Genomic DNA, 27,915 nt, shown 5'->3' with positions numbered 1-27,915 from the left:
AAAGAATTTGATAATTATTTAGTGTAAAAATGGACTGGGTACCAATCTAAATGAAGAGAACAACTAACTAGAGTCAATGTTAGGACTCTAAGTTCTGATTTGAGCAAAGGATGTTAATGTAGGTTTCTCAAGGACAAATCCTAGTTGTGATTTCTTTTTAAAAGCCAGGATATTTCACAAGGACCTTCTAATGGGATGTTTTGTTTCTTTCCTGAGGGGAGAAAAACATTGTTCTTACTCAGAGCTTTCTTTTCAAGTGGCTGACTGCTCTTCAAAGATTGAATATAGATGGTACTTGACTTAAGTCCGCAGGGTGTAGTGGAGGTGGCGCTGGCCCAGCTCCCATTCAGGCTCTTTGCCTTTGAGCTAAGTGGTGCTGGCACAGTTGTCCTGATGCCAGCCAACACATGCTGCTTTTGGCTTGAAAAGACATCCTAACCATGAAAGCTGGAGGCAGTATGAATAGCCCTTCATCAAAATAAAAACAAAATACCCTTTTTTCCCCCTTAAAAAGAAAAAGTGCCTGCCCCAACTGTTAGTATTAAGTAAACTTTTAAGGTAGCTGAATTAATGAGTGGATTGAGAGATTCGTCTGTCAGTATGATATGATACTTTAAGATTTTTTCTGCGGTTTCATTTCTCTTGAACAGAAACACCATGCTGGACAGCCAGCGTCAACAAAAGCATTATGGAATCACTTCTCCAATTAGTTTGGCGTGTCCGAAAGAAATTGATCATATTTACACACAGAAATTAATTGATGCCATGAAACCATTTGGAGTGTTTGAAGATGAGGAAGAACTGAACCACAGGTATGTCATTTAAAAATGCAAAATATTTAATAGCACATTAAATATTTAATTATTAATTCTGTAGATATATATCAGGCACCTACCATGACCCTGCCTAGGGATACAAAAATGAGGAAATGAAGAGAAATTTTGGCCCTCCTAGAGCCTATGCTTTAGGTGGAGGTTAGGGTAAAAGAGTATTAGCCAAATTTACAGATGAAAAGTGCTGCTGAGGAAAATGAAGCTGGAAGTGGAATTGTCAGGAAGGCCTCATTGACATTTGAGGGAAATTTTGAGAGGGAGGGAACTTATGTAGATGAGGGAAGAGCATTCTAGGCAGAAGTTTTGAGGTGGGAGTATACATGGTATATTTAAGGAATATATAGTAAGGTAACCAAGGTGTCCAAAGCAGAGTGAGTAAGCAGAAGGATATGAGCTGAAAGAATGTGAGGTGGGAAGGAGCTTGGAGAGCTAGGTCACTTAGGACCTTTTAAGCCATTATTAAAGTTTAGGCTTTTATTTACTCTAAGTGAGATCGGAAGCCATTAAGGTTTTGAGCAGAAAACTGACATGATTTACTCATGTTTTAACACAGTCAGTATGGCTGCTGTATTGAAAACAGCCTGAAGAAGAATCAAGGGCAGAAATGGGGAGACAAGTTAGGAGGCTGTTATAATAACCCAGGGAAGAAAGGATGGTGGGTTGAACTAGGGGGGTGGTAGTGGAAGTGATAAGTAGAACTCTGGATATATTTTAAAGGTAGAGTTGTTTAATGACTAGAACATGTGTGAAAGAGAGAGGTTAAGGATGATGACAAAGTTTTGGGTGTTAGCATCTCAAAGGATGGAATTCCATTACCTGGAGAAGGCTGAGGGAGAAGCACGTTTGGACGTCTCAGAAATTCCATTTTTCATGTCATTTTTGAGATGCCTAAACTCTATTCCCCCCTCCCCAACCTCTTTTTTTAATTTTATTTGTGTGTCTGTGTGTGTAGATTTGGATATGCTATTCATTGTAAGTTGGTTTAATAACAAATTGCTTTTACTAAGTAATATTATTTCATAAAAATTAGCCAGTATTTAATTTACTCATTTTAAGTATCCAAAGACCTGTGACTGATGATGAGAAAATGCTAACCTCTATTACCATGTCGAAGTGATTTTATTCCATAGTAAGGCCAAGAAAATTGACAATTCAGTTTGGCCTCTGCAGACTTATTGAAGGTAATTTGGTAATTTTGATTTTTTATTAGGCTTTTTGAATTTTTTTAAAGTAACTCAAAGACCAAAATATTGTCATCACATTTGGGACCTAAGAATGCCAAAGAGATGTGCCGTGTACCAACAGATTAACAGCATTAGCTGTTAATAACAACATTATTAACATTATTAACAGCATTAGCCCGTGTATAATGTGCTTTTACTCAGCACAAACACAAAGGTTTAACTCCTTTTTTAAATACTAGTTTTGGGTTTTCTTAGTTTTAATCTAAAGCATGTTATTTTTTATTACAGGTTGGTCGTTCTTGGTAAATTGAACAATTTAGTGAAAGAATGGATTTCTGATGTCAGTGAGAGTAAGGTAAGACTCTAAATTGCATTGAATTCATAGTTTCATTATGTCCTGGTCCTTGGTCCTAGTTGTTAAGATGTAGAAATTGAGAATATTCTGAAATATATTAAAACTAGGCTTTCTGGTATACTTGGTAATGAATTGGTCTAGATAGTTGAGTTTCTAAATAAATGAGAATTTATGCTAGTGTCTGGCTATAGTTCTATATTTCATGCTTGAATTACATATAGTGGACCAAAGTTTAAATATCAAGGGATTTTAAAGGTCAGATTTGAGACCTTTTGTGAAATACCAGATCTGGCAACCTTGGACCTGCCTTTGTGCAAAGCAGGAAGAGGCTTCAGTGCATTTGGGCTCCTTCCCTCCAGGGCTTCATGGCCCCACCAATGTCTGGTTTCTCTGACACAGCACCTGTCACTTACCCATCAATTTTGTGTTTCTTAGATATACTTCTATTTGCATATCTGCCTGGCCCCTGAGACATAAGAGTTTGCAAATCCTAATTTGTAATTATGCAACTTTTTTTTCACTTCAGTAACTTATTTTTCTTCTAACATAAATTATATTTTCTTACTTTCTTACAATTGTTTGAATGTAATTGAATTTTCACTTGAAAATCATCACTAATATTATTTTACTGGCTATACTAAACTGAAATAGGGTGTGTACAACTGGGTGATACCACTTGCCCCTTCACTTCGTGGTCCACACTGTTGTATTTTAAGTTTTTTCTTTTTATAGTTTTTCCATCTCTCCCTTAACAGTAATCACCTGAAAGTTAATACCTCACAGCAGTGTGTCTCTAAATTCTTTCTGTCCCTTAATCTGCCTTAGTTTAGAAATTAGATAGACAGCTGTCAGAATTCTTTTTTTGTTTTGTTTTAGAAGTTTTATTTTTTTCTGTACCTATGATACATGTTTAAAATTGGTTCTTTTAGTGGCTCACTCAGTTAAGCATTTGACTTCAGGTGAGTTCATGATCTCATGGTTCATGGGTTGGGGCCTGTGTTGGGCTCTGTGCTGATAGCTCAGAGCCTGGAGCCTACTTGGGCTGCTGTGTCTCCCGGATTCTGTGTCTGCCCCTTCCGCTCATGTGCACACATGTGTGTGCGCTCTGAAAAATAAATATTAAAAAGTTAAAAAATAATTTGATTTCTAAAATTGGTTCTTTTAGACTCTGAATAAGGTCATGAGGGACTCTGCTAAGTCTTCAGTCATTGAGTTTAAATAAGTGGTCTTTATGTTGTTTACTTTTGCTTCCAAACAGCTATCTGACTCATTTTTTGAGCACTCAGCAGGATTATCAGTAGGTGAGATTTTCAGATAAGTTGAATTCTGAGCAGGTGAAATGCTAGTCATCAGTAACAAAAAAAAGTCACTTTTTTCTGCTACCAGGTGATCAACGCCTTAAGAAAAAAGACCTGTCTTGGTCACCTGCGTAACTTCAGGACAGAACTCAGGCATTAAATAAATGTTAAAGGAATCCATTGTCCCTCTCTAATCAGCTCATAATTGTTAACATGTGTGCAAACCAACCACTCAAGTTGCTAGAATTCTTTTAAAATAATAGTAACCAAGTCTTATGACTTCTTGTGTATAGTCTTTATGGTCAGCGTTATGGTTGTACCAAGGTCTTTGTTTCCATCCCCATTCTATGATGTGTTCAAGATAAATCAAGTGTTATTATGCACAAAAGAGGCTATACTAATTTGTTGAGAGATGTACCTAATTTTCTTCACAATTTATTTGCACTTAACTGAAAAATCCAGTAGAATTCTGTTTCAAGGTCAAAAGGTATTTGTTTTTTATTAAATTGAATTTTCTCCCATGTTACTCACATAAGTAGCTTAATCTGCAAAAAGCAATCACTGGTTTACATTTAATTTTTAGGCATAAAAATTTAAGACTTTGCCACAATTTGGATTTTTTTAGGCAAAGTACATAAAATACCTAATTACAAAAAGTTTTTTTAATTGGTTTTGACATCTTCCATTGTGTAGATAGAGTGATTTTTCATTTTCTGTATCAACTATTCCTTTTATCTACTAAATCTACTATTTATTCCTTTCCAAACTAAAATATGTTTGGAAAATATTAGAAGGATTTGAGTTAGATCAAAGCTCATTTAAGTATTCTGTACATGGGATATTTAAACTGTAAATAGTCTAAAACTCAAATCAGATTATTTTAATTAAATACTGTGGTTTGTGATTTTTTTTTTTATTTTTTTTTTTTACTATGGAACACTTCACAAATTAGCATGTCATCCTTGCACAGGGTCCATACTAATGTTCTCTGTATCGTTCCAGTTTTAGTATATGTGCTGCTGAAGCAAGCACTGTGATGAAAATATTTTACCCTGATTCAGAGTATCACTTTCTCTTAAAATCTGTAAGAATTTTGCTTTTCAAAGTAGAAAAATAAAAAATAGAAAGTAGGAAGGTAAACACTAAAAGTTCTGTTTTTTTCTACCTTTTTGATTCATATTAGTCATCAGTATATTTACTGACTTCTCTAGAGTTATGTGTGGTACTCTTAAAACATTAATATCCATTAGACAGAGGGAATAACAAACTTAATACCTTGTTACACAAGATTTCATTCAAGTTAATCAAGGGATATTATTCTTTGGAACTTGAGTTGGGCTTTATAAAAACTAAGAGAAGTAGTAGATACAATTCTCATTTTCAAGAAATTTAAATATAGTTGAAGAGATGGGACATATGTTAACAAAAAAGGTCACTAAATGTAATAGAGGAACAGAGAGGGAAAAGAGCTTGTTATGGAAGAGAGGGGGATCATCAGAGAAGTCTTCATGAAAAAAGGTAGAACTTGAACTTTGAAAAAATGGTACTGAGATACCCAGAGAAGGATGGGCAAGTGCAATGGGAGAATGGCAAGTGCGACGGAAAGGAGACTGGATTGTGTAACATATTGGCAGTTGGGGCTTCAAAAGGGAATTTCAGGACCCAAGGCAAGAAAGAGCCATAAGAATATATTGTGGAGACCCAGGATCCTGGGATCCTTCCTTACCTCAGTTGTCAGAGAAGAAGGCATTAGTGGGTGGCTCAGTCGGTTAAGTGTCTGACTTTGGCTAAGGTCATGATCTCACAGTCCGTGGGTTTGAACCCCTTGTTGGGCTCTGTGCTGACAGCCCAGAGCCTGGAGCTTGCTTCGGATTCTGTGTCTCCCCCTCTCTCTGCCCCTCCCCCGCTTGCGAGATCTCTGTCTCTGTCTCTCAAAATAAAGACATAAAAAAAAGTTTTAATAAAAAAAAAATACATTAGGAAGTTTTGAGCAGAAGAGTTGCAATATAGAAAGAACATCAGCAAGTGAGTTTTATACAAAAAGAAATGGGAGAAAATACAGATGAAGGGCAGGGAAGGTAGCTTAAGATCCTAGAATTAAAGGGGTAGTAGTTGAATAGAAAGGAGGTGACGTGAGGATATAAACTATGAATTGGTAAGCCAAGAAGAATAATGACTATAGATAGAAGGGGTAAGAAAAATGAGGAACAAAGAAATCAGAAGGGATACCTATTTATCATAGGAAGAGTATTTTGTTTCAAGCATGGTTATTGGAGTGGATCAGAATGTCTGAGTGAAAATACCTAATGGGAAGTTAGAATCGACTGTAGAGGGAGGTGAAAAGTAGTAGCTTTATAATTCTGATACAGTCTAACAGACTTCATTAAAGTTAGATTAGCTCATAAGAGATCATGTCAAGAATGACTCCACTTTTAGAAAGGTTGCAGAGCTAGAATCAAGAAATTAAGCGTATTTGTCACAATAACTAAAGGGGAAATGGAATAAATTAAGTGTATGGTACTATAAAGAACTGAAATTACATTAGTTTGGTGTTTAAGATTTCCTTTGTGACTTCAGAATGATGAAGCCAAAGATAGGCCATTGGAAGGGGACAAGTTGGGTCAAGTGATTAAAAAAATGTTTTTCATAGAGATTTGTGCAGGCATGAATTTGCTTTATCTTCCCTCAGAGAATACTCTCATTACTTCAAGCTACAGCCCAAAAGAGCTCTGAAGTACCTTCACAAATCTCAATTTACCAAAGTTGATGAATGTATATATTAGTAGTATTTAGGCAACTTTTATGTGAAATGATTTGAACAATGGAATGCTGTTTAATTTAATTTAATTTAATTTTAGAATCTCCCACCTTCTGTTGTGGCTACTGTTGGTGGTAAAATTTTCACGTTTGGCTCCTATAGGCTTGGAGTACACACCAAAGGTAACTGCTTTTCTGTGTTCTACTGTTAAGAACTTTCAGGGGCACCTGGGTGGCTCAGTCGATTAAGCGTCCACCTTTGGCTCAGGTCATGATCTCACGGTTCATGGGTTCGAGCCCCACGTCAGGCTCTGTGCAGCCAGCCAGCTCAGAGCCTGGAACCTGTTTCAGATTCTGTGTCTCCCTCTCTCTCTGACCCTCCCCTGCTCACTCGCGCTCTCTCTCTCTCTCTCTCAGAAATAAATAAAAAACATTAACAATTTTTTTGAAAAGAACTTTTAGTAACAAGCTCTTATTTGTTCATAATTTGAAAGTAAAGAAAAAATTACCATTATCTCACTACTCAGAGCTAATCATTGTTAACACTTTCCTATATTCATCTTACATATTTTCTTCTGTTCATAATGTTTATATATACTTTAACAAAATCATACTTAATTTACTCTTCTTGATTAGAAATAACTTTGATTTGCAGGAGCTGATATTGATGCACTTTGTGTAGCTCCAAGACATGTGGAGAGATCTGATTTTTTTCAGTCTTTTTTTGAAAAATTGAAACATCAGGATGGCATTAGAAACTTAAGAGTAAGTATTCTTTGGTATTTAATATTTTGAACTTGTTAAGAAAAGCTAGGGCTTATGATTGTTGAATTATTTCTTAAGAAGTCACTTCATCTGGGTGCCCGGGTGGCTTAGCTGGTTAAGCGTCTGACTTTGGCCCAGGTCTCCTGGTTGGTGAGTTTGAGCCCCGTGACAGGCTCTGTGCTCATAGCTCAGAGTCTGGAGCCTGCTTCAGATTCTGTGTCTCCCTCTATGCCCCTTTCCCACTTGCACTCTGTGTCTCTCTCAAAAATAAACAAACATAAAAAATTTTTTAATTAAAAAAAAAAGGAAGTCACTACATTTTATTAAAATAACAAATGATTGAGAACATGGGCTTTATAGTTATATAGACCTGGGTTTGAATCTAGAATCTCCAACATATTGACTCTTAGATTTTAAGTTACCTTTTCTTTTTGAGCCTAGTTTCCTCAGCTGTAAAATGGTTACTCCCACAAATAGAGTAGTGAATAAGACAGTTTATTGGGAGGGTGGGATTCGGGGAAATTAAACAGATAGCTTTAATACCATCTAAAGTGCCAAGATAAGGTAGAAGTTGAAAGGATCTATCAAGTTGAAAGGATCTGCTGCGATATTTTGGTATCTGGGAATGGAAGACGTTAAGAATTGGTTATGTGGGGGGATTAAGGAATGCTCAGAAAGACATCATTTCTACTAAATCCAAATTATATTGATTATATTTTTCTAATAGATTAATCATGAGCTCTGATCTTATTTTTATTTCCAGTACTAGTGCTCTTTGTAAATAATCAGTTTTCAATTTAATCTCCACAAATAGTAAGTACCCAGATGAAAGCAATTCTGCCTGCTAGTTTCTGATGAAGATTTTTAGGAGGATAATAAACTTGTTAACTATCGTCATGACATTTTATGTGTCTTAAATAACACAATCATAGTAGAAGTACTTTTCTAGAATGTGAGACCAAGAACATTTTTGCTTTTTAGCTAAGTTATTCACATTGGCACGTAGGAATGATAAACAAAGGATTACACCTTTGAAGGGATTGTTTATGTATTGTAACTGTTGTCCTCTTTCATAGGCTGTAGAAGATGCCTTTGTACCTGTTATAAAATTTGAATTTGATGGAATTGAAGTAAGTGTTGAATTTTTTTTTGGCTTTGCAATTGAACTATTTAATATATAAGATTTTTTTTTAGTTCTGTTTTTTAAGTCTGACATAGACACATATTTTAAAGAATCAAATAATCTTTAAATGGTTTCTCACCTTTCTTTATCCTATATCTATTGACTTCTCACTGTGGGAAATGAACCAGCTTTTATTCCTACCCCCATGATTTTTATATACACCCTTGCCGTTCTCATAATCTAAAATAATTGTATTGCTATAATTTTGGTTGGAACATACTCAATATTTACATTATATTGATCTTATAAATAATGTTCAAAACTGAGCATAAGGTGGACTAGGTTACCATTCTTTGCTCTGTGGTACTTTGTATCTCGGGAGTTAATGATTGATACTGCATTTTGTTTGCTTGGTTTTCGTACATAACACTAATTCATACTCAGTCTCTGCTACCTGTCTAAATCTCCTCTGAATAGATTTAGATTTCTCAGGTGTTCTGTCCTTACCCACTTAAAAAGATGTCTGAGTCTTCTCACCTGTTCGAACCCATACCAGTTCTCCATGAATGATCTACAGCTAGCATCCTGACATGTTTCTTTACTATCATCCTGGGATTTCCTTTCCCTTCTCTCTAGAGTTTTCTTTTTTGACTTCCTATAATTTTAGTGGCACTCATCCACTAGAGTCCTGAGAAAGAGCACATATTTTTGAGATCTTGCATGTTTAAAAATGTCTTTATTTTGTTCTCACACCAAAATAATAGTTTGAGTATAGAGCTCTAGATGGGAAATAACCTATCTCAGAATTTTGAAGACCTTGCTTCATTGTCTTCTACAACTTCCATGCTTTGTTGAAAAGTGTGGTGCCATTTTGATTTCACATCCTTTGCTTGTGACCTGCTTTATCTCTTTAGACGCTATAATATGATCTTTTTTTCCCTGGGCTTCATAGTAGTAAAATTCACGATAATATACTTTGGTATATATTTTCAACCAAATATGCTGGGCGCTAATTGTCCTCTTTGAAGCACTTTGGAAACTCCTTCTGTTCTTGGAAATCGTATTGAATTCCATTGGATTTCCTGCCTTTGTTTTCTCTTTTTTCTGTATATTGGACCTCCACATCTTTATATTTTTGTTCTCTTTTTTAAGGTTTTCCCCTCTTCCAAACCTTCTCTTGTTTTCCATTTCTGCTGTCATATTTTTAAGAGTAACTTTTTTATTCTCTAAATGTTTGTTTCTGTTTATGTATGTGTTTATCTACAGCCTCTATCCTTTCCTGGATACAATATTTTTTTATCTCTCTTTTCTTAAATCTGCAGAGTTGGTTACCACTTACCCATCTGCATTCATCATTTTTGCTGTTGTCTCTTTTTATTACTTTTGTCCTAGTAGGTGATGCCTTTAGAAACAAAATAATATAAAAATCAAATTGAAATTTTTGCTGGTATTTTAATGGGGTTTCAAGAGGGAGTGAATGTAAATGTGTGTTGGATCTGTCATTGTTATCTAGAAGTTCACTCATAAGATTTTGATGTTCTTTTTAATGCTTGGCATACATACTAAAATTAAAATGCTTTCCCTTAATTTGCAAACTTAATTACCGTCATAGAACTTTGTAGTGATTTTCCCATGTGAGATTGCCGACATAGGCTTTTTGAAGTTTAGGTGGACCTTCCCAAACTAATAATTAGAACTTTATACTTTTGAGGTTGGGAGGGGGGAGAATGGACTAGAAGGAGAAAAAGTAATATTTTTCTCTTTTCTTTTTGCATCTTTCCAAAGATTGATCTAGTCTTTGCAAGACTGGCAATACAAACCATATCAGATAATTTAGATCTAAGAGACGACTCTCGACTGAGAAGCCTTGATATAAGGTGTATTCGCAGCCTAAATGGTAAGCTTCTAAAAAGAAATCTCAGATACCTGCTTGAAAACAATTAGACAAAAAGATCTTTTTGCAGAACTATTAAGGAGTTTTCAAGGGATTGAACTAACTCAGTTAAAAATGGTGTGATTTTCTTCATATAGATCATTTGACCACATTTAGGCGTTTTTTTAAAAGACAGATTTATTGGAAACATTGTTTGTGTTTGTGCACAGACTTAATGGTGCACAAGCTTTATGGTCTCCATACCCCTTTGCACTCTGACAATTTATTGAGGACCTCAAAGATCTTCCACTTATGTGGGTTCTATAAAAGTAAAGACAGAACATTTTAAAGTATTAGTTTATTTCAAAATAAACTCATTCTAAGTGAATGTCAATGGATCTTTTCTGTGAGAATGGCATTTTTTTTTGCATTTTTGCAAATCTCTTCAATATTTGACTTAATAGAAGACAGCTAGATTCTCGTATCTACTTGTATAGTCAGTCTTTTGTAATTGGAAAAGGGAAGAGAATTTAATAGCCTTTTCAGAAAATTGTGGATATTCTTTGCTACACCAAAACTTGACCAGCGACAGTGTCTTTTTTTTTTCCCCAGCAGCTTTATTAAGGTATAATTATATGCCATAAAATTCGTCCCTTTTGGGTGTACAGTTCTGTAGGCTTTATTTACAGAGTTGTCCACCACAATCCAAGTTTAGAACATTTCATCATTTTCAAAAGATCCCTCTTACACATTTACAGTCATTCTCCTTTCCAACCCCCAGTCCTGGGCAACCACTAATCTACCTTCTGTCTATAAATTTGCCTTTCTGGACATTTCATATAAATGGGATCATACAATATAAGGTCTTTGTGTCTGGCTTCTTTCACTTAGCAGAATGTTTGTGGGATTCATTCATGTTTGTAGCATGTATCACTAGTTCCTTTTTATTTCTAAGATTGGTTTTTTTTAAAGGTTAATTTGAATATCGAATCTAAAACTGTATCCGTTAACCTTTTACACTCTGTTACGTTAAAATCTATTGGTCTTTATCGTCCTTTGAATGGATCTTTTACACATACCTGATTTTATATACAGTCATACCTTGGTCATTTGGAAAACATTGGTTCACAAAGTTATTTGGATCCTCTCAATGTTAACACATATTTCATTATAAAGTACCTCTCCCAAAAAAATCACATTCATTAATGCCCCCACCAGTCTCACCGGACAGGTCTTTAATATTGGAAGGCTGCCAGGCTCACAGTGGCAGGTACTAGTTGTCCAAAAAAATTTTTTTTTAATGTTTTATTTATTTCTAGGAGAGAGAGAGAGAGAGAGACAGCATGAGCAGGGGAGGGTCAGAGAGAGAGGGAGTCACAGACCGAAACAGGCTCCAGGCTCTGAGCTGGCAGTCAGCACAGAGCCCGACGCGGGGCTCGAACCCACGAACCGCGAGATCATGACCTAAGCGAAAGTCGGACGCTTAACCGACTAAGCCACCCAGGCGCCCCTAGTTGTCCAAAATTTTAATTTTTACTTGAAAGCTAAACTTTATTGTTGGTAACAAGTTTTGTTTGTTTTCCTTGAAGTGAGGGACTCACTTTGTTAATTTTTTTTAGGAGCTAAGTAAAACTGTTGTTCCTTGAAAAAAGCAGGTTGCTCAGCTTTCTTCAAACTTTTCAGCCACTGCAGAGTTCCTTTCCTGTTTGTTTTTTATATTTATTTTTGAGAGACAGGAGAGAGAGTGCAAGAAGGGGAGTGACAGAGAGAGAGGGGGAGACACAGAATCCAAAGCAAGCTTCAGGCTCTGAGCTGTCATCACAGAGCCTGACATGGGGCTCGAGGTCATGAACTATGAGATCATGACCTGAGCTGAAGTCTGATGCTTAACCAGCTGAGCCTCCCAGGCACCCTTCCTTTCCTGTTTTCTAACTGCAAATAGGTGGTGGTAAAGATACATTGTTACTAGTACATTTTGTTGCTACAGCTTTGATACCAGCAGTTTTACCCACCCCTGCTTTTACACCATCAGTGAAAATGTTAACACAGTAAAAGAGGCGTAGCCTTATTGTTATAAAAACAAGTTTGATGAACTTTGAAAAAAAAAATAGGTTGACCTAACAGATTCCAGCAGGCGGAGGGTAGGGGGTGGTCCACAGACCGTACTTCCAAGGACCATTGGCTTATAGCATTTTTTGTTTAATCATTACATTTTTGTTGTACTTCCAGGGTGCAACAGTAAATCACAGTGTTTGTGAAATAAGGTTTACTTTAAAGGAAAAACAGTTTTATAAGTTGGGGACATTTGATTAACAATAAAGTCAAATGTTGAAGAAAGCTAAAGATATTCAGACCCACATCTTTAATATTTAGTTACATTACCCATGGGCTTCTTAATTCCTTAAGAGCAAAGTGATTTCTCATATAAGTGTTAAATTTCAAATACATAAGAAAATAAACCCTCACATTTTATTATCTTTGATATTTTTAACCTTTAAGAGTCTGGAAATTAGAAGCCATCTGAGTTAACTTGGTTTTGTTGCATAATGAAAAATGAATGCTTTATTTTTTTCAGGATGTAGAGTTACTGATGAAATTTTGCATTTAGTGCCAAATAAAGAAACTTTTAGACTCACCCTAAGAGCAGTCAAGTTATGGGCAAAACGTAAGTATTCCATATCTCTTAAGTTTGCACTATAAAATTATGGCTTTCGGTTACTAAAGATAGAAGCACATATGGAAACCCCTGAGCCTATTGATACTGTTGGGGATTGAGGTCCAGTAAGTTTTGGAGAATCTGTTTCTTTTTCAGGTACAGTGGTTTTGGTGCTCTGATACGTGACTGTACCTCCTTGCTTGGTTGGAAAAACTCCTGACCCCCCATCTTGGGTTTTAGCCAGGCAGTCAGAATTAGTTAGAACTTGAAGAGTGAAAACCTTGTTGTTCTTCATGCTGTCTCTGGGCAGGATCATCTTATTCTTTGTCTCCTCATTACCATCAGAGTATAGTTTATAGTAAGTATTTGGTAAATTTATTAAGTGAAGAACCTGCAGTGATAGTTTCAACTTTGTTTTGGCCTTATAACACTTTTATAGTAAAGCCTGGAACTAATTTACATAAGTATACATAGGATATGGTTCATAAAAGGCTCAATCCTCAGCTGGCACAGCTCATTTTTTTATTATTTGTAACTATATTTAAGTAGTGCTATATTTTTGGCACCAGGTGTCACATAGTCTGAAAACGCACTCACCAATAAAACTTTCTGTGATGACGGTAATGTTTTATATCTTTGCTGTCTAATAAGTAACATGTGGCTATTGAGCACTTAAATTATGCAACTGAGAAACTGAATTTTTAAATTAAACTAAAATTTAAGAGAAGTGAAAGCATGTATTCATACAAAAATTTGTACACACATGTTCATAGCACTCTTCATAATAGCCAAAAAGTAGAGACAACCTCATGTTCATCAACTGATGAATGGATAAACTAAAGGTGATAGATATAGCCATAATGTAGAATATTACTTGACAATAAAAAAGGACTAAAGTAAATTCCATTTATGTAAAACGTTCCCATTAGGCAAATCTATAGAACTAAAAAGTAGATTAGTACTTGCCTAGGTCTGGGAGGAGTGGGAGCAGATAGGGGAGCAGCTGTTAAAGGTTTCTTTTTAGGGTGATGAAAGTGTTCCAGAATTAATTATGGTGATGGTTGCACAACTCTTTGAATATACTAAAAGCCATTAATTTTAATATGTTACATGGATGAATCTTATGGTATGTGAATGATATTTCAGTAAAGCTGTTACCAAAAAAAAAGATGGGGGGGGTGCAATATGATATGTGGCTAGCAGATTGGAAGTACATATCTGAAAAGACCTCAGGCAAGTAGGATTTGTCTTTGGGCTCAATCACCTTGTATAGTCAGGATAATGTAATTTGCAAGAAAAGGATATCACAGTTTTTCTTTCTTTACATAAATTACATACCATGTTTTATCAATCCTTAGATGTATATTTTACACATTTAACATACCTGAAATTGACATTTATGTGTTCTTTTCTCTTGCCTGCATAGTGGGACATAAAATAACACTATATTGGGGCACCTGGGTGGCTCAGTTGTTTAAGCATCCAACTCTTGATTTCGGCTCGGGTCAGTCTCACAGTTCATGGGAACAAGCCCCATGTCAGGCTCTGCACTGACAGCTTAGAGCCTGCTTGGGATTCTCTCTGCCCCACCCAATGCTTGTTCAGGTGCTCTCTCTCAAAATAAAAAACATTTTAAAAATGCTTTATGTAATTGAGGACTTAGTAGTTTTAATGAAATATGGTAATACTTTTTTTTTAGATTGCTATAAGAAACAGTTATAAGAGAAATGAGTACTATCAGTGGAGTATTGTACTTTATGGAGAGGTACCCAAAGTCTGCAAAATACTAAAGTTAGTCCAGCTTTACACTTATTTTTAAAGCCCCATGAATATAACTAATGAAATGTTTATTCTTCCTACTTGTAGAACTAATGAAATGTTTATTCTTCCTACTTGTAGACCCTCCGGATATCTTTTCTCTTTCATTTCTCTCACAACCATAGCTATTGAAAAGTGGGAAATTCCAGTGTTGTATAGAAGAGCCTGCTTGGGCAGTCAGAGCTGAGGCAGGGAACTGAGGGGTCTGTTTTTGGAGGGCAAAGTAGGGGGATAAGATGTAGCTTATGGTTTACTAATAAAATGTGGGCCCAGCATGAAGGTCTGCTTACTGATAGTAATGTTATCTCTGTAAGGGAAAGGATAGCTAAGCAGCACGTCTTAGGAACTAAGTTATCCTATTTCTTACAGTTGAATGTCATGGATAGTAGTAGATCCTAACAATAGTTAACAAATACATTAATTTTCTAGGACGTGGTATTTATTCCAACATGCTGGGATTCCTTGGTGGTGTCTCCTGGGCAATGCTCGTTGCAAGAACTTGCCAGTTATATCCAAATGCAGCAGCTTCTACTTTAGTTCATAAGTTCTTTTTAGTTTTTTCCAAGTGGTAAGTATTCATGGGCATGCTTTCACTATTTACAAACTTCTGTCTGTATGTAAATTTGTTTGGCAATTTAAGAGAGATGCAGAGACCTTTTCTCTTCTCTTACATTCTTTTTAAGTTAAAAGTTTAAAAATGTCAAATTTGAGACCATGATGAGCCACCAGATGGTGCTTTCTTCTGGCATTGTGGGGTTCTTTTAGTTTGAGAGTGGTCATGATAGATTTGTCTCTGCTGCCTACTAGCTATGTAGAGGTTAACATCTCCTATATAAAATGGAGGTGATAATCATAGCTACTGCATGGATTTCTTAGGGGTATTTTCAGTTAATGTCAGCTCTTAACTGCTAATAAATTATCAGTTAAATCCATAAAAGCAAATGGGAGGGGGAAATTCAGATTTAAATTAGCTACAGCTTAATGAGCAATACAGTATTTGCCCTTTCAGAAGAAACATTTAAAATAAGCTGCTTTTTCTTTTGTGTACTTCCTTCTTTTCCCAATTTTTTTTAATACCAAATACCCACCCATAATGTTTGCTGTATGAAAGTTGAAATAGAGTCTAACAATTTTAACATTTCATATAGATCCTGAAGTGAGGTCCTGTGTGAGTTAATTTGCCTTATTCATGTTAGGGAATGGCCAAATCCTGTGCTGCTGAAGCAACCGGAAGAAAGCAATTTGAATTTGCCTGTTTGGGATCCTCGGGTATGTGACTTATTATGGAAATTAATTAAACCGTTTTGGTAAAGGACAGTTCTCTAAACTGCAATCTAATTTCTCTTATTTCAGGTCATCTTCCTTCTGTATAGTATAGTTCTTTCTGTCTGCTGTGTCTTTTGGTGAAGATGATCTTTATCTCAAATTCTGATCCAAATGTTAAAAATTAAAAAATTTTTTTAATTAAAAATCACCCATATAAGACTAGATGAGTGGGTGTATCAACCAAAATGTCATAATCCATTGCTAAATAGTGTCTTAGAAGTAATTAATTACTACTAACAAAGTGCTAAAGTATATAAGACATTTACTTTGCAGTGCAATTTAAAGCAGACTCATGGTTCTAAGCTAGCGTAACTCTCACCTTACATTTTAATTTGCTTTATACTGAGTGTTCATTCCTCTGATTTACGTAGGGGAAGTTACCCAATGAGTAGGTGCAGAGAAAGGAGTGAGAAACCATTGGATTAATGCTTTTTGCATCTATGACACAATGTTCCTTGGTTATAAGAGACCATTGTTCATAAGATCAATCATCGCTTGAACAGCTTTTCAGGGGAAAAATAAACTTCTGCAGAGTTTCCTTTGACTGTCAGACATATATGTCTTCAGAAATAAATGTAGTTGGGGAGGGAAAATGTACTTCTTGACCAGAGGAAATGTAGTATTAAATTTATATTTCATATTCTTCAGACTTTTGGGGAAATGAAGTGAGGACAACTGAAATAGGAGAATAGATCAATTATTCTGCTTCTAATTTCACAGGTAAATCCATCAGATAGGTATCATCTCATGCCCATAATCACCCCTGCCTACCCACAGCAGAATTCTACGTATAATGTGTCCACCTCAACTCGAACAGTAATGGTAGAAGAATTTAAACAAGGTAAACCTGTTGGCCCTTTGCCCTTTATGTATTCCCACAAGTTTTCGGTTTACAGCAGTTTTATTCTAAAGTGCAGTTATGCCTATTTGTAAAAATTCTTTCAAATATGTACTTTTTTTTAGTAATTGGTTTTCTAAAATATAATATTAAGTCCAAAATGGAACCAGCCTAGTTGGTTTGAAAATGATTTTTGTGTTCTGAGAAATTACTTTTTTTTCCCCCACTCAAGAGTTTGTTGAGGTTAGAGGTTTTGGGGTAGGTTGATACAGGAACTGATCATAAAATAGCCAGTTTTCAAAATCAGTCTCCCTCTGTCTCATTTTTAATTTAGGCCTTGCGGTCACAGATGAAATTCTTCAAGGGAAATCAGACTGGTCCAAACTACTTGAGCCACCAAATTTTTTTCAAAAGTATAGGTATTTGAAATTTTGCATTTTGTGTGTGTGTGTGTGTGTTTAAAGAAGAATTTTAAAAAGTTAATATATGATGAGTGACTTTTGTCCTTTATATTTCAAATGAGGATGAGATAGTTTAACAGAAATCCTACATGATGAGTTTGTGTATTCTAGTAGTGTCTCATCCAGCATTAATAGTTTTTTTGTTTTGAGTAAATTGTTTTTTGAGTAAAGGGTCTAGAATTAATTTTGTGAAAATCAGAACACGTTCTAATTTTCATAAACTTTGTGTGTCTGCATTAGTTCTTGTATTCATTGGGAGGAAGAAAGAAAAAGTAATGATGGGAAAGCAGACCTAACAATGTTTCTGGCTTTCTTTCTTTCTTTTTTCCATGATTGTTGCTAAAAATTCTTCGTAGACATTATATAGTATTGACTGCCAGTGCATCAACAGAGGAAAACCATCTAGAGTGGTAAGACTGATATTCAAGTTCTGTATTTAAATTTGTAGTGGTAACATATATGATGTTTTAGGTTTGTAAAACACTTTATCGTCAAAATTATTAAATCTTATTAGTGACTGTTACACATGACCGTGGAGCATCAGTGTTTAAAAAATGCCATGAAAACCATGTTTCAGAATTAGAAGTAATACAAGATAAGGATACATGTATGTTCTTTGCCTTTGCCACTTCTCAGATTTAAGCAAAATTGTGAGGCACTTCAGACAATTTTGATACCTAGACTCTTACTGAGTTTTCTATCTGTGCCATCATGTTTCCCTTTCAAAACTAAAAGGAAAAGACATTTTATATATCTTTTTAACTTAGGAGATTAGGAACATGAAAACTTCTGTCAACAGATAAGAGAGAGGTATTTTTGGTCAAGGAGCAGCGGTTTCTTCCTAGTACATCTAAGTTCATGCACTTTGCCTCCAGTGTATTGACATCCTTAACTCCTATCAGGCAGAAGCTATTAGGCCACCAGAGATTGTTGTGCTTTCCTCAGGTCTGACTTCTGGGAAAGAAAAACACGATACTGTCTTATTTTTGTTTCCAAAGTTCAGTGCTTATTTTACTGCTAATTAAAGAGGCACTGAAAATCCTTTCACTAAAACAAAGAATTTCATTTCTAGATTGGGGATCAGGAAACTATGGTCTGGGCCAAACCTACTCTGCCACATGTTTTTATAAATAGTTTTATTGAAATCCACCCACACTCATTTATATGTTGTGTATGGCTGCTTTCCTGCTATATGGAAGAGCTGAATAGTTACAACAGAAACTCTATAGACACAAAGCCCAACATATTTACTCTCTGACCAACACTGACCACTAACTCAGTGTTTCATAAATGTGCTGTTGAAGCACACACAATTATAACGTGTAAGCTTTTTCAAGTGTTTGAATAATGTAAAAATGTTCTTGTAGTTTTTCTAATTAATAAAATCATTGTCAATTAACATAGCTGACAGCAGTCACATTTCTTAAATGAGGCAGAAAATAAAGTTGCAGAAACCTGATGAAACTTTTTATATTTTAGTAGCATCTGATCTGACTTTACCTATTTCTTTTTTAAATGCAATATTAGTACCAATTTTATGAAAATCAGAGCATGTTTTATTTCATTTAGTGCCAGTTATTAGCTTTTTTGTCCACATTATTTAAACATATCTTAGCATTAGGGTTTAGGTATAATTATGATTTGAAAGTGAAAAAATATTTAGAACCAGATTAACCAACAGTTTTTGTTCATATTCAGACAGGCAGAGTAGTTGGGGGGGGGGGGGCACAGAAATTGACAGAGTAACTGGTCATTTACTTAAATGGTATTGTAAACAGTCCTTCATATTAGACTGATTTTTTTTTTTTTTTTGATGAAAATGTAAAGCATCATAGCTATCATATGCTTTTTGGGTTACTTAGATGCAGTTTCCACATTTCCTATGTTCTGTTTCAGGGTTGGATTAGTAGAATCTAAAATCCGCGTGCTTGTGGGAAACTTGGAACGGAATGAATTTATTACTCTTGCCCATGTAAATCCCCAGTCATTCCCAGGAAATAAGGAACATCATAAAGAGTAAGTTAATTATTGCTTATTACTGTATTTCTTAATGTTATTTGACAAACATTTTAAGATCACTTGTGACATTGTCATTTAACAAGCATTGATAGAGGAGGATGATACATTATGTATTTAAGCATGAGTGGTCTTACATTAAAACTAGTACATGCTATGTTGGTAGCCCACAGACCCCAGCAGAAACTCTATCACAAGATTTAGAGCATCTTTATGAATATATTTAATAAGTCACTTTCAAAGCCATTTAATCCTTTTTATAACAACACAGGGTAACTGATCCAGTGTTTTTGGTGTCAGTTTTAAGAATTAGCCAAACCAGAGCGGGGGCAGGGGCGCCACCTGAGTGGTGTACAGTCAAGCATCCGACTTTTGATCTCAGCTCAGCTCATGATCTCACAGTTCCTGAGTTTGAGCCTCACATGGGTTCTCTGTTGATGGTGCAGAGCCTGCTTGGGAATTTGTCTTTCCTCTCTGCCCCTCCCTGATTATGTGCACGCATACTCCCTCTTTCTCTCAAAATAAATAAACTTTAAAAAAAAATTTTTTCAGCCAAACCAGGGTGCCTGGGTGGCTCAGTCAGTTAAGCATCCGACTCTTGATTTCAGCTCAAGGCATGATCCTACAGTCCATGAATTCAAGCCTTTGGGTGGAGCCTGCTTGGGATTCTCTGTCCCTCTCTCTCTGTGCCTCCCCTGCTCATGCTCTCTCTCAATAAATAAAGTTACAAAAAAAAAATAAATTTAGGGGCGCCCGGGTGGCTTAGTCGGTTAAGCGTCTGACTTTCGCTCAGGTCATGATCTCACGGTTCGTGGGTTCGAGCCCTGCGTCGGGCTCTGTGCTGACTGCCAGCTCAGAGCCTGGAGCCTGTTTCAGAGTCTGTGACTCACTCTCTCTCTCTGACCCTCCCCTGCTCACGCTGTGTCTCTCTCTCTCTCTCTCTCTCTTAGAAATAAATAAAACATTAAAAAAAATTTAAAAAATTTAGCCCCACCATTGCAGTTTGTATTTATGTTTCCATAGAGACTGAGTTTGAATTACCAAATGACATCTGAAAATATTAAAAAAAATTAATGGAACTTAAAAAATTTTTATTTTTTAGCAACAATTATGTATCGATGTGGTTCCTTGGAATCATTTTTCGGAGAGTAGAAAATGCAGAAAGTGTTAACATAGACTTGACCTATGATATACAGTCTTTTACTGATACAGGTAAGACTTTGTCATCATGGAGCTGTGGTTCTCAAGTTTGGTTATAACGCAGTATCATCTGCCATGGATCTGCCTGGCTAGATTTGTTAATTGGCTCAATGAATGTGGGTAGTACATCCATATTAGGAAAACCTATGCTGCTGTTTTAAAAAAGCGTAATGAAACAATTTCCAAGACATATTAAGTGGGGGGAAAGTTGCAAAACAGTATGTATAGTGTTGTACGATTTCTGTAAATAAGTAAAAAAAAAAAAAAAAAAGTTTGCTTATAAATACCTAGAATATCTTTGGAAGGATATATAGTTTTTTAAAAAAGGTGGTAGAACTGGTTGGTTTTTAGGTTAAGGAACCAGGTATGTCTAGGGGATGGATGTGAGGAGACTTCACTCTCTTTGAACTGTTTGGGTTTTATACCACGTGATGGTATTCACTATTTCAAAACAAAAAGAAGACTAAAGAAACTATACAGGTTATTTTTATTTTCAGTGTGTGCAGATATGTGCACAGTGATAAAGATGACTTGATTTTTTACATTTTTTTATATATACCATCAGTCAGTATAGCCTTGAATATGTTTGAGAATCAGGGAAAGAGTGTCTTTCACATCTTGCTCCCTAATAACAGCTCTCTGGAATATGTTAATGTATCTTTTATAAATTTGGAGTTGTATTAATCTGGAGTAGTGTACATTCATACTATTAATATTTTTGGCTTGGCTTATCTGAGTTTTCTAAATTCTTCTAAACTAGCTTTCACATTTATCATGAAAATGCAGATTCCTGTACATCACGTCGGCACTACCGAATCCCACACTCTGGGAGTGGAGCCAGAGAATCTGCAAGTTGAACAAGTACTCCTGGTGATGCTTTTATAAGCAATCTGGAATGAAAACATGGATATACATTTTTCCATTCTAATTTGGGCTCATTTTTTCAAAAGCAATGGATTGGGAAGCTCTGTTTATTGTAGATTTATAGAATGTTCTTCTCCAGATAGAGATTCTGAGGCCCCAAGCGAGGAGATAACTTACCACATTTCACAGTAGTTAACTGCGAAAGAAGCTTCTCCTCTGTGTCTTCAGTCAGCTTATGATCTAATTTGGTATTCATAGTTAAACATACATTAAATAATTTGTGTTAATAAAACTGACTTTGTTATAAGATGTGAAAAGCACTAGAAAGGGACTCTAGGGCTGTGTATATTCCACTACCAGCAAGTCATTCGGGGTGTTGAGCTTCATTTCCCCACCTGTGCAATAAGGATGTACTTCTGGATAGTTTCTGACAGTTTGATATCTGATTAGTGTAGTAAAAGAAACTTCATGGAGGATGAGAACTTGAATTGCATCTTGGATATTTAGTATAAGGATTAGCTTCGACTTGAGTAAATATGAGAAGAGATTGCCTTTTGGAATAATAACAGAAAATAGGATTTGGAAAAAAAATTGTTTTCATGCATTTTGTTAACAAGATTTGCTTATTGGAAAGTCTTAGAAGTTGGACATGAGAAAACTAGTTGGTACTTAAACAGAATTGTGACATGAACATGCTTTTAAAATATTTGTTCTGTATGCAGAGTGGGTATGTTATGTTAGTGAGATTATGGGGAGGTATCAAATGTATGCATTTTGGAGAAAAACGCACCTCTTGGTTCAGGAAGTAGTTGCCCATTTAACATACTAACATTGTTACAGTGTACAGACAGGCAAACAATATAAACATGCTAAAGGAAGGGATGAAAATTGAAGCAACTCATGTTAAAAAAAAGCAACTTCATCACTACCTTCCAGCAGAGATTCTTCAAAAGAAGAAAAAGGTAAGTTTGTAATCTTAACTCTCCAGTATGGTTCCCCTCAGACACATGCTCCTGGGATCAGCTTGGCAATCTCATAGCTCCCAGTCCTATTAAGAAAAAAGGAAAGAGGGGCACCTGGGTGGCTCAGTCAGTGGAGCATCTGACTTCAGCTCAGGTCATGATCTCGCATTTCATGAGTTCGAGTCCCGCGTCGGGCTCTGTGCTGACAGCTCAGAGCCCGGAGCCTGCTTCGGATTCTGTGTCTCCCTCTCTCACTGCTCCTCCCCAGTTCACTCTTTCTCTCTCAAAAATAAACAAACATTGAACATTCTAAAAGAAGGAAAAAAGGAAAGAAAAGTACAATTCAGTCTAGAACTGAAATCTTCCCTTCATTCATAACAAAGATTCATTTTATGTACTTCACAATTGAGAAACCAGTAATTATTCTCATTTGCTTCTTGAAATCCTAACTGCTCTCCCCTCTTTCAGCAAAGTCTTTCTGATGTCAGTCGAAGTTCAGGTGGACCTCAATCCAAAAGATCATCTTTGGATAGCAATTGTTTGGATAGCTCCAGAGACACTGATAATGGAACTCCTTTTAATTCCCCAGTGTCTGCAAGCAAACCTTCCAAGCCTGACGTTCCTCCTTCAGGAGAAACAGAAAGGTCTGCATTTCAGAATTTTCCTTTCAGTCTTCAGTTTGAGGATGACGTAAACTTTTCTGCCCTTAGCTAAATATCTTAATTGTTAAAATATCTTAGCAGTTACTGGTCATTTCCTGGCCAGAAATACTTGCCAGTGCGTTGTAGTCCTGTGGGACATGGTATAGGCTCATGAATGTGTCGGACTTGAAAAGTACAGAGAAAATGCACAAGTTTTTCAGTTTTTTCTAACTTTTCACTCAGTCCTCTGCCTTTTCCCCCCCCTGCTTTGCCTTTTCTCCAGTGAAATGTTAAAGTAGAGGTACTTGAAGTCATCCTGATGTTAGGATATGAATGTTTTAATTAAGTCACACAAATTATTTAATGATAATTCAACACTGTTAATAGGAATAATACCGAGCCTCCTGCTGTAATTGCGGAAAAGCCACTGAGTGTCCCACAAGCTCAAGGACTGTCTATCCCAGTCATTGGTGCAAGTAGGTATCTGCGCTTTTGTTAGTACTATGATTCTACTATGTATATATTTAATTACTAGAATTTTTCTTTTTTACTTTTCAGAAGTTGATTCTGCAGTCAAAACCGTATCGCCCCCAGCTGTGTGCACGATTCCTACTGTAGTCGGACGAAATGTCATTCCTAGAATTCCAACACCCCACAACCCTGCCCAGGGACAGCCACATCTTAATGGAATGTCAAACATAACTAAGAATGTTGCACACAAGAGGTCCCATTCCCCATCCATCGATGGGTCTTCGAAGAGGTTGAAAGAAATAGAAAAGGTAAAGTGAGAACCTTAGTGGTGATTCAGTACATTTTTTTTTTAAAGTTAAACTAGCACCAGAGAAATTTACAGTTATCCATAGCTTAGTGTTCCATTAGGATTTGACTATTTAAAAAGAATATTTACCCAAACACTCAAGGAATAATACTGATTGTTCATCCCTAATTCATGATCTGAAAACTTAAATGATAACTCTGAGTTTCTCTTTGACTTAACAAATAAGCCTTGGCAACCAGGCTTATTTATTGTTATAATGTTGATGCCCTCTGCCTCCAGTAGGTGGTGGTAAAACTGTTTTATTTTCAACTGAATTGATGTAACCAGAAAGGACACTCAAGTTGTAGAAGTTAAGGGTGGCAGCTGAAGTCTAATTTAAGTTGCACTAGTTTTGACAATGGCCTTATCACTTGTCTCTGTTTATTATAGATTATATGGTTTTTGTAGGTAATAGCAATTCATCTTAATATTTATATTCCAGTTTATTCGACTTGAATCAACATTTAAAGAATCACGTGCTCCTGAAGATAGAAAAAGAAAAGCAGTGGTAAATACATTAATAATTTACTTCAAAATATTACTTTCAAAGAGCCATAGATTAGGAAAAATACTGTATTTGAAAGTGGAGCAGATTAGATAGGTCTGTGAAGTTTGGGTCATGTTTTATTTTGTGTAGACATAACTGTAGGTAGGAAGGAAGGAAAGTTTTCATTTGTATATAATTCTGTTTTTAGGATGCCATTGGAGGAGAATGTATGCCTATTCCAACTATTGATACATCACGCAAAAAGGTAACAAAGTTTTATTCATAGGTAACCTGCAGATACAAAAAGTTTTAGAGCCTTGCACTGGGTGAAAGAAAAGGGTAATAAGATTTTGTCCCTGTCCTCAAAGACTAGCAGTATAGTTGGGAATTAGGGTAGAAACACACACGGGATCTGGTCCTAATGTATGTACTTTCGAAGTCAAGAAAAGAAGTAATTTAAGACTTCGCTATTTATTCAGATTACGTCAACCTCTCTTTATTTTTAAAGAAGTTTAGTAATTTCTTACCAACGCTTGCTAGTAGATCTTTTGTTGTATACCATTGCTTACTGTCAAAGCTTAAGCTTGATACTTATTAATATTTTGGAAGAACCTAATGTAATGGTATACATAGTACCTTTAAAACATGAGCTAATGAGCCCCTAAATCTCAAAATTTATTATCCAAAGAAGTACCACTGAAACTAATAATACATTATTAAGTATGGTAGCTAATGAGTAGGTGCTCAAAACTCAGCTTTGTGTAGAGAAGTGCTTCTCTGAGCATTTACAGTGAACAGAATGGCTTAGTCTATTTATTTTGAGAAAGTTGGCCAGGGGAGGCAGAGAAAGGGAGAGAGAATCCAAGCAGGCTCCAAGCTATCGGCATGGAGCCCAGCGCAGGGCTCGATCTTCTAAACGATGAGATCATGACCTGAGCCGAAATCAAGAATCAGAAGCTTAACAGACTGAGCCACCCAGATACCCCTGTATTGGCTATCTTAAAGCATATAGTATCATACTTTCTTTTAGCTGTAGAATTCATAAAATTTAACATAAAGAGTGTTACAAAAAATACGAATGTAGGATTATATGTGATAATGGGGGAAAAAATCTGATACGGTTAAGGTATGAGAGCATGAAATTATATGCCTGAGTCTAGGTTGAAAATATTTCAAGTATAAAGGGTAAGGATATAAACCAAAGTGGCAGAATTTTAATAATGCCAGTCTTGGTTATGCTAAAGTCTTCATTGTCCTAGTGTCTCTTTTTTTGTACGTCTAAAATTGTTCATGTTTTTTGAATGGCTCTGGATGTACAGGTTTAGCCAAGTTAGTAACCTGAGAGAATTAACTCTTACCTACCGTTTCCTTCACACAACTGTAAGAGGTCTCTTTCTCAATTTCAGAATTTACCTTCATTACATAATCATCTTCAGTATCTTCACATAGATGTACCTGAGTTTCACTAGCACTGAAGTTATGTGACCTGCTCTGACTACAGAGTCCATTTTCCTGAACTTACCTCACAAGTTTGATTTACAGTGTTGTTCTCCACGAATGTATTACAGAAACTAACCAGATATCCTGTTTTCTTCTGTAGCACACTCATTTTTTACCCAGCACCCCAACACTTTCCTGCCTAGTGACCCTGCTCTTCCTACTTCTCTTTATCATTGCCCGAAGGACTGTGTTCTTTGTGCATTTCTCAGGCCAGAAGTGGGAGTCATTTGACAAAATCCTTTTTCCTAAACATGCACTCCTCCCACTTGCACCCTTTTCCTGTGCCTCTGACTTCACAAAAAAAGTCCCCAAACCAAGGAAATGACTGTGAGCATTGGAAGAAAGTATTCAACACATACGTGAGTGTTTAATAGTCTAAGGAATATAGAGGAAAACAGTTTTATGACTGATTTACAAGTTGGGGCATAATAATGAAATGTTTGCTTTTCCTTCTTTATTTCTGTTCCTTTCTAATAGAGACTACCCAGTAAAGAACTACCAGATTCATCGTCTCCAGTGCCAGCAAATAACATCCGAGTCATCAAAAATTCCATTCGACTGACCCTTAATCGGTAAAAGCAGTGCCTCCTTACTTAAGTGAATATGCAATCATTTAGTGGCATAGATGCAGCCACTCTTTTTAAAATAGAAGTGGCTGTTGCACATAAAATAAGGTGAAAGTTACAGTCATCGGACTAACGACCTTGAAGTGGTTTTTGAACTCTCACACTTTGACCTGCAGATGCCGTAGCAAATCTCATTGATTGCTGCGCACACTTCTGTGAGGATCATCTGCTATCAAATTGTCATCTACAATATTACGGCTTTGCGTTGGAGGTTTCACTGCCTTAACTTTCGATGCTTGTTTCTCTGTTGTGGGAACCAGTTCTCGGCTCTTTGGACATGGATAAAACAAGTCCCGAATTTTTTTTTTTTTTTTTAAAGTCTTATGTTGTAATCATTGTATAGAACTGAAAAAGTTGAAAACAAAACAAAAAAAAATTGTCTTGTAATTTTCCAAATGTTAACACATTTACTTTATCCTTGAAGCCACTTTGTGAAACCTGCGATAAATGAATGTGAGGTATCTTTTCTGCTTCCCTCATTTGTGTAGATGTACTTATTGTCTATTCTGTTGATTTAAATTATTTTTTTTCAGAATGGCACATGGAATATTTAAATTTTTATTTTTGTGTGCCTTTCTGTTCAAATGTTGCATAGTTACCAGGGAGGATTAGTCCAGTGATTACATAAGAGTTGGGCACCATAAAATTCTCTATATTTTGCCTCCCATGGAGGCCTTCGAAATGCATCTTTATTAAGAATCAAAATATAACCAAGATACTGAAAGTCAGTATGTGAATGGTGAAATTGTTACATATCCTAGGCTCATGCCATTCTTGTTAGTTGACTGGTATTTTTTACCAAGGAGCAACTCATTCCAGCATCAATAATGAAATACCTTTAAGTATGGCAGACTTGTATTCTTGAGGTGTAAAATTAACTTGGCATGATAATTCTTGACCATTACGTACCCCACAACTTCAGATAGTTTCTTCATGGACTAGGCATGCAGAAATAAGCAGTGGATTTTACTGAAACCTAAAGGCATTTTTTTGAACAACATTGTTACCAACCATTAATTGGCTCAGGACCTTTGTAATTTTTATTTAACTATGAGTTGTCTTTTTTTACACTGCTTTTTTCAATGCATTTCTTAATATTTTTTAAGTTTCATGAACGCATGCTCAGTTTATTAAAATCCATAACCATGTAATTCTTGTAATATGTTGATTCAGTGTTTTGTAAATGAAGTCGTATGTATTTTCAGAGTATTTTTGTATGTACTGTAAGATACCATCTTTTCAAAGAGAAAACTTTAAAACCTTTACTGTCTCTCTTTAGTCTAATTTTTTTAAAATATGGATTATGCTTGAATTACTCTTAAAATGAAAATGTATAGATTGCACAGCCAGGAATGCTGGTATTTCTTAACTTCTCCAGCTCTCACTCAGCAATTTAGTAGGTTCTGGTAGGAAAAACACAAAATGGTACATTTGAATGAACAGAGAAACTATTTGGTTGTATATTTTATAGGACCCGTGGACCCACTTAGCCTGTGGAGCAATAGTCCATTTTCT

General features: G+C 35.9%; 1 protein-coding gene and 1 non-coding gene across 4 annotated transcripts in view; one reads left to right on the top strand and one right to left on the bottom strand.

Moving 5' to 3' along the window:
* Window positions 1–27,665, top strand: part of PAPOLG (poly(A) polymerase gamma) — a 39,082-nt gene extending 11,417 nt beyond the window's left edge. For 2 of the 3 annotated variants that reach the window (XM_039240325.1, XM_039240324.1), the window contains 22 exons: window positions 651–812; window positions 2,306–2,372; window positions 6,529–6,610; window positions 7,083–7,192; window positions 8,269–8,322; window positions 10,101–10,212; window positions 12,764–12,853; window positions 15,092–15,230; window positions 15,859–15,931; window positions 16,709–16,829; window positions 17,161–17,245; window positions 17,644–17,697; window positions 19,184–19,303; window positions 20,406–20,515; window positions 22,208–22,329; window positions 22,798–22,973; window positions 23,358–23,446; window positions 23,529–23,749; window positions 24,230–24,295; window positions 24,483–24,539; window positions 26,252–26,346; window positions 26,517–27,665. In XM_039240325.1, coding sequence (XP_039096256.1) covers window positions 651–812; window positions 2,306–2,372; window positions 6,529–6,610; window positions 7,083–7,192; window positions 8,269–8,322; window positions 10,101–10,212; window positions 12,764–12,853; window positions 15,092–15,230; window positions 15,859–15,931; window positions 16,709–16,829; window positions 17,161–17,245; window positions 17,644–17,697; window positions 19,184–19,303; window positions 20,406–20,515; window positions 22,208–22,329; window positions 22,798–22,973; window positions 23,358–23,446; window positions 23,529–23,749; window positions 24,230–24,295; window positions 24,483–24,539; window positions 26,252–26,346; window positions 26,517–26,538 — 2,227 coding nt within the window. In that variant the 3' untranslated portion in view covers window positions 26,539–27,665. Of the gene's footprint in view, window positions 1–650; window positions 813–2,305; window positions 2,373–6,528; window positions 6,611–7,082; window positions 7,193–8,268; window positions 8,323–10,100; window positions 10,213–12,763; window positions 12,854–15,091; window positions 15,231–15,858; window positions 15,932–16,708; window positions 16,830–17,160; window positions 17,246–17,643; window positions 17,698–19,183; window positions 19,304–20,405; window positions 20,516–21,289; window positions 22,330–22,797; window positions 22,974–23,357; window positions 23,447–23,528; window positions 23,750–24,229; window positions 24,296–24,482; window positions 24,540–26,251; window positions 26,347–26,516 lie in introns of those variants that run through there. The other variant, XM_039240326.1, reaches the window with a different exon arrangement.
* Window positions 4,596–4,702, bottom strand: LOC120237175. Its single transcript, XR_005529879.1, has one exon. It is a non-coding gene; the product is annotated as a U6 spliceosomal RNA (small nuclear RNA).
* Window positions 27,666–27,915: the final 250 nt, after the last annotated feature.

Source organism: Hyaena hyaena, unplaced genomic scaffold (genome assembly GCF_003009895.1).
Source record: "Hyaena hyaena isolate Hyena2069 unplaced genomic scaffold, ASM300989v1 scaffold_173, whole genome shotgun sequence".
Taxonomy (NCBI): Eukaryota; Metazoa; Chordata; class Mammalia; order Carnivora; family Hyaenidae; genus Hyaena; species Hyaena hyaena.
Note: the sequence above shows the minus strand (reverse complement) of the source record. Positions and strands in the feature narration are given on the sequence as shown.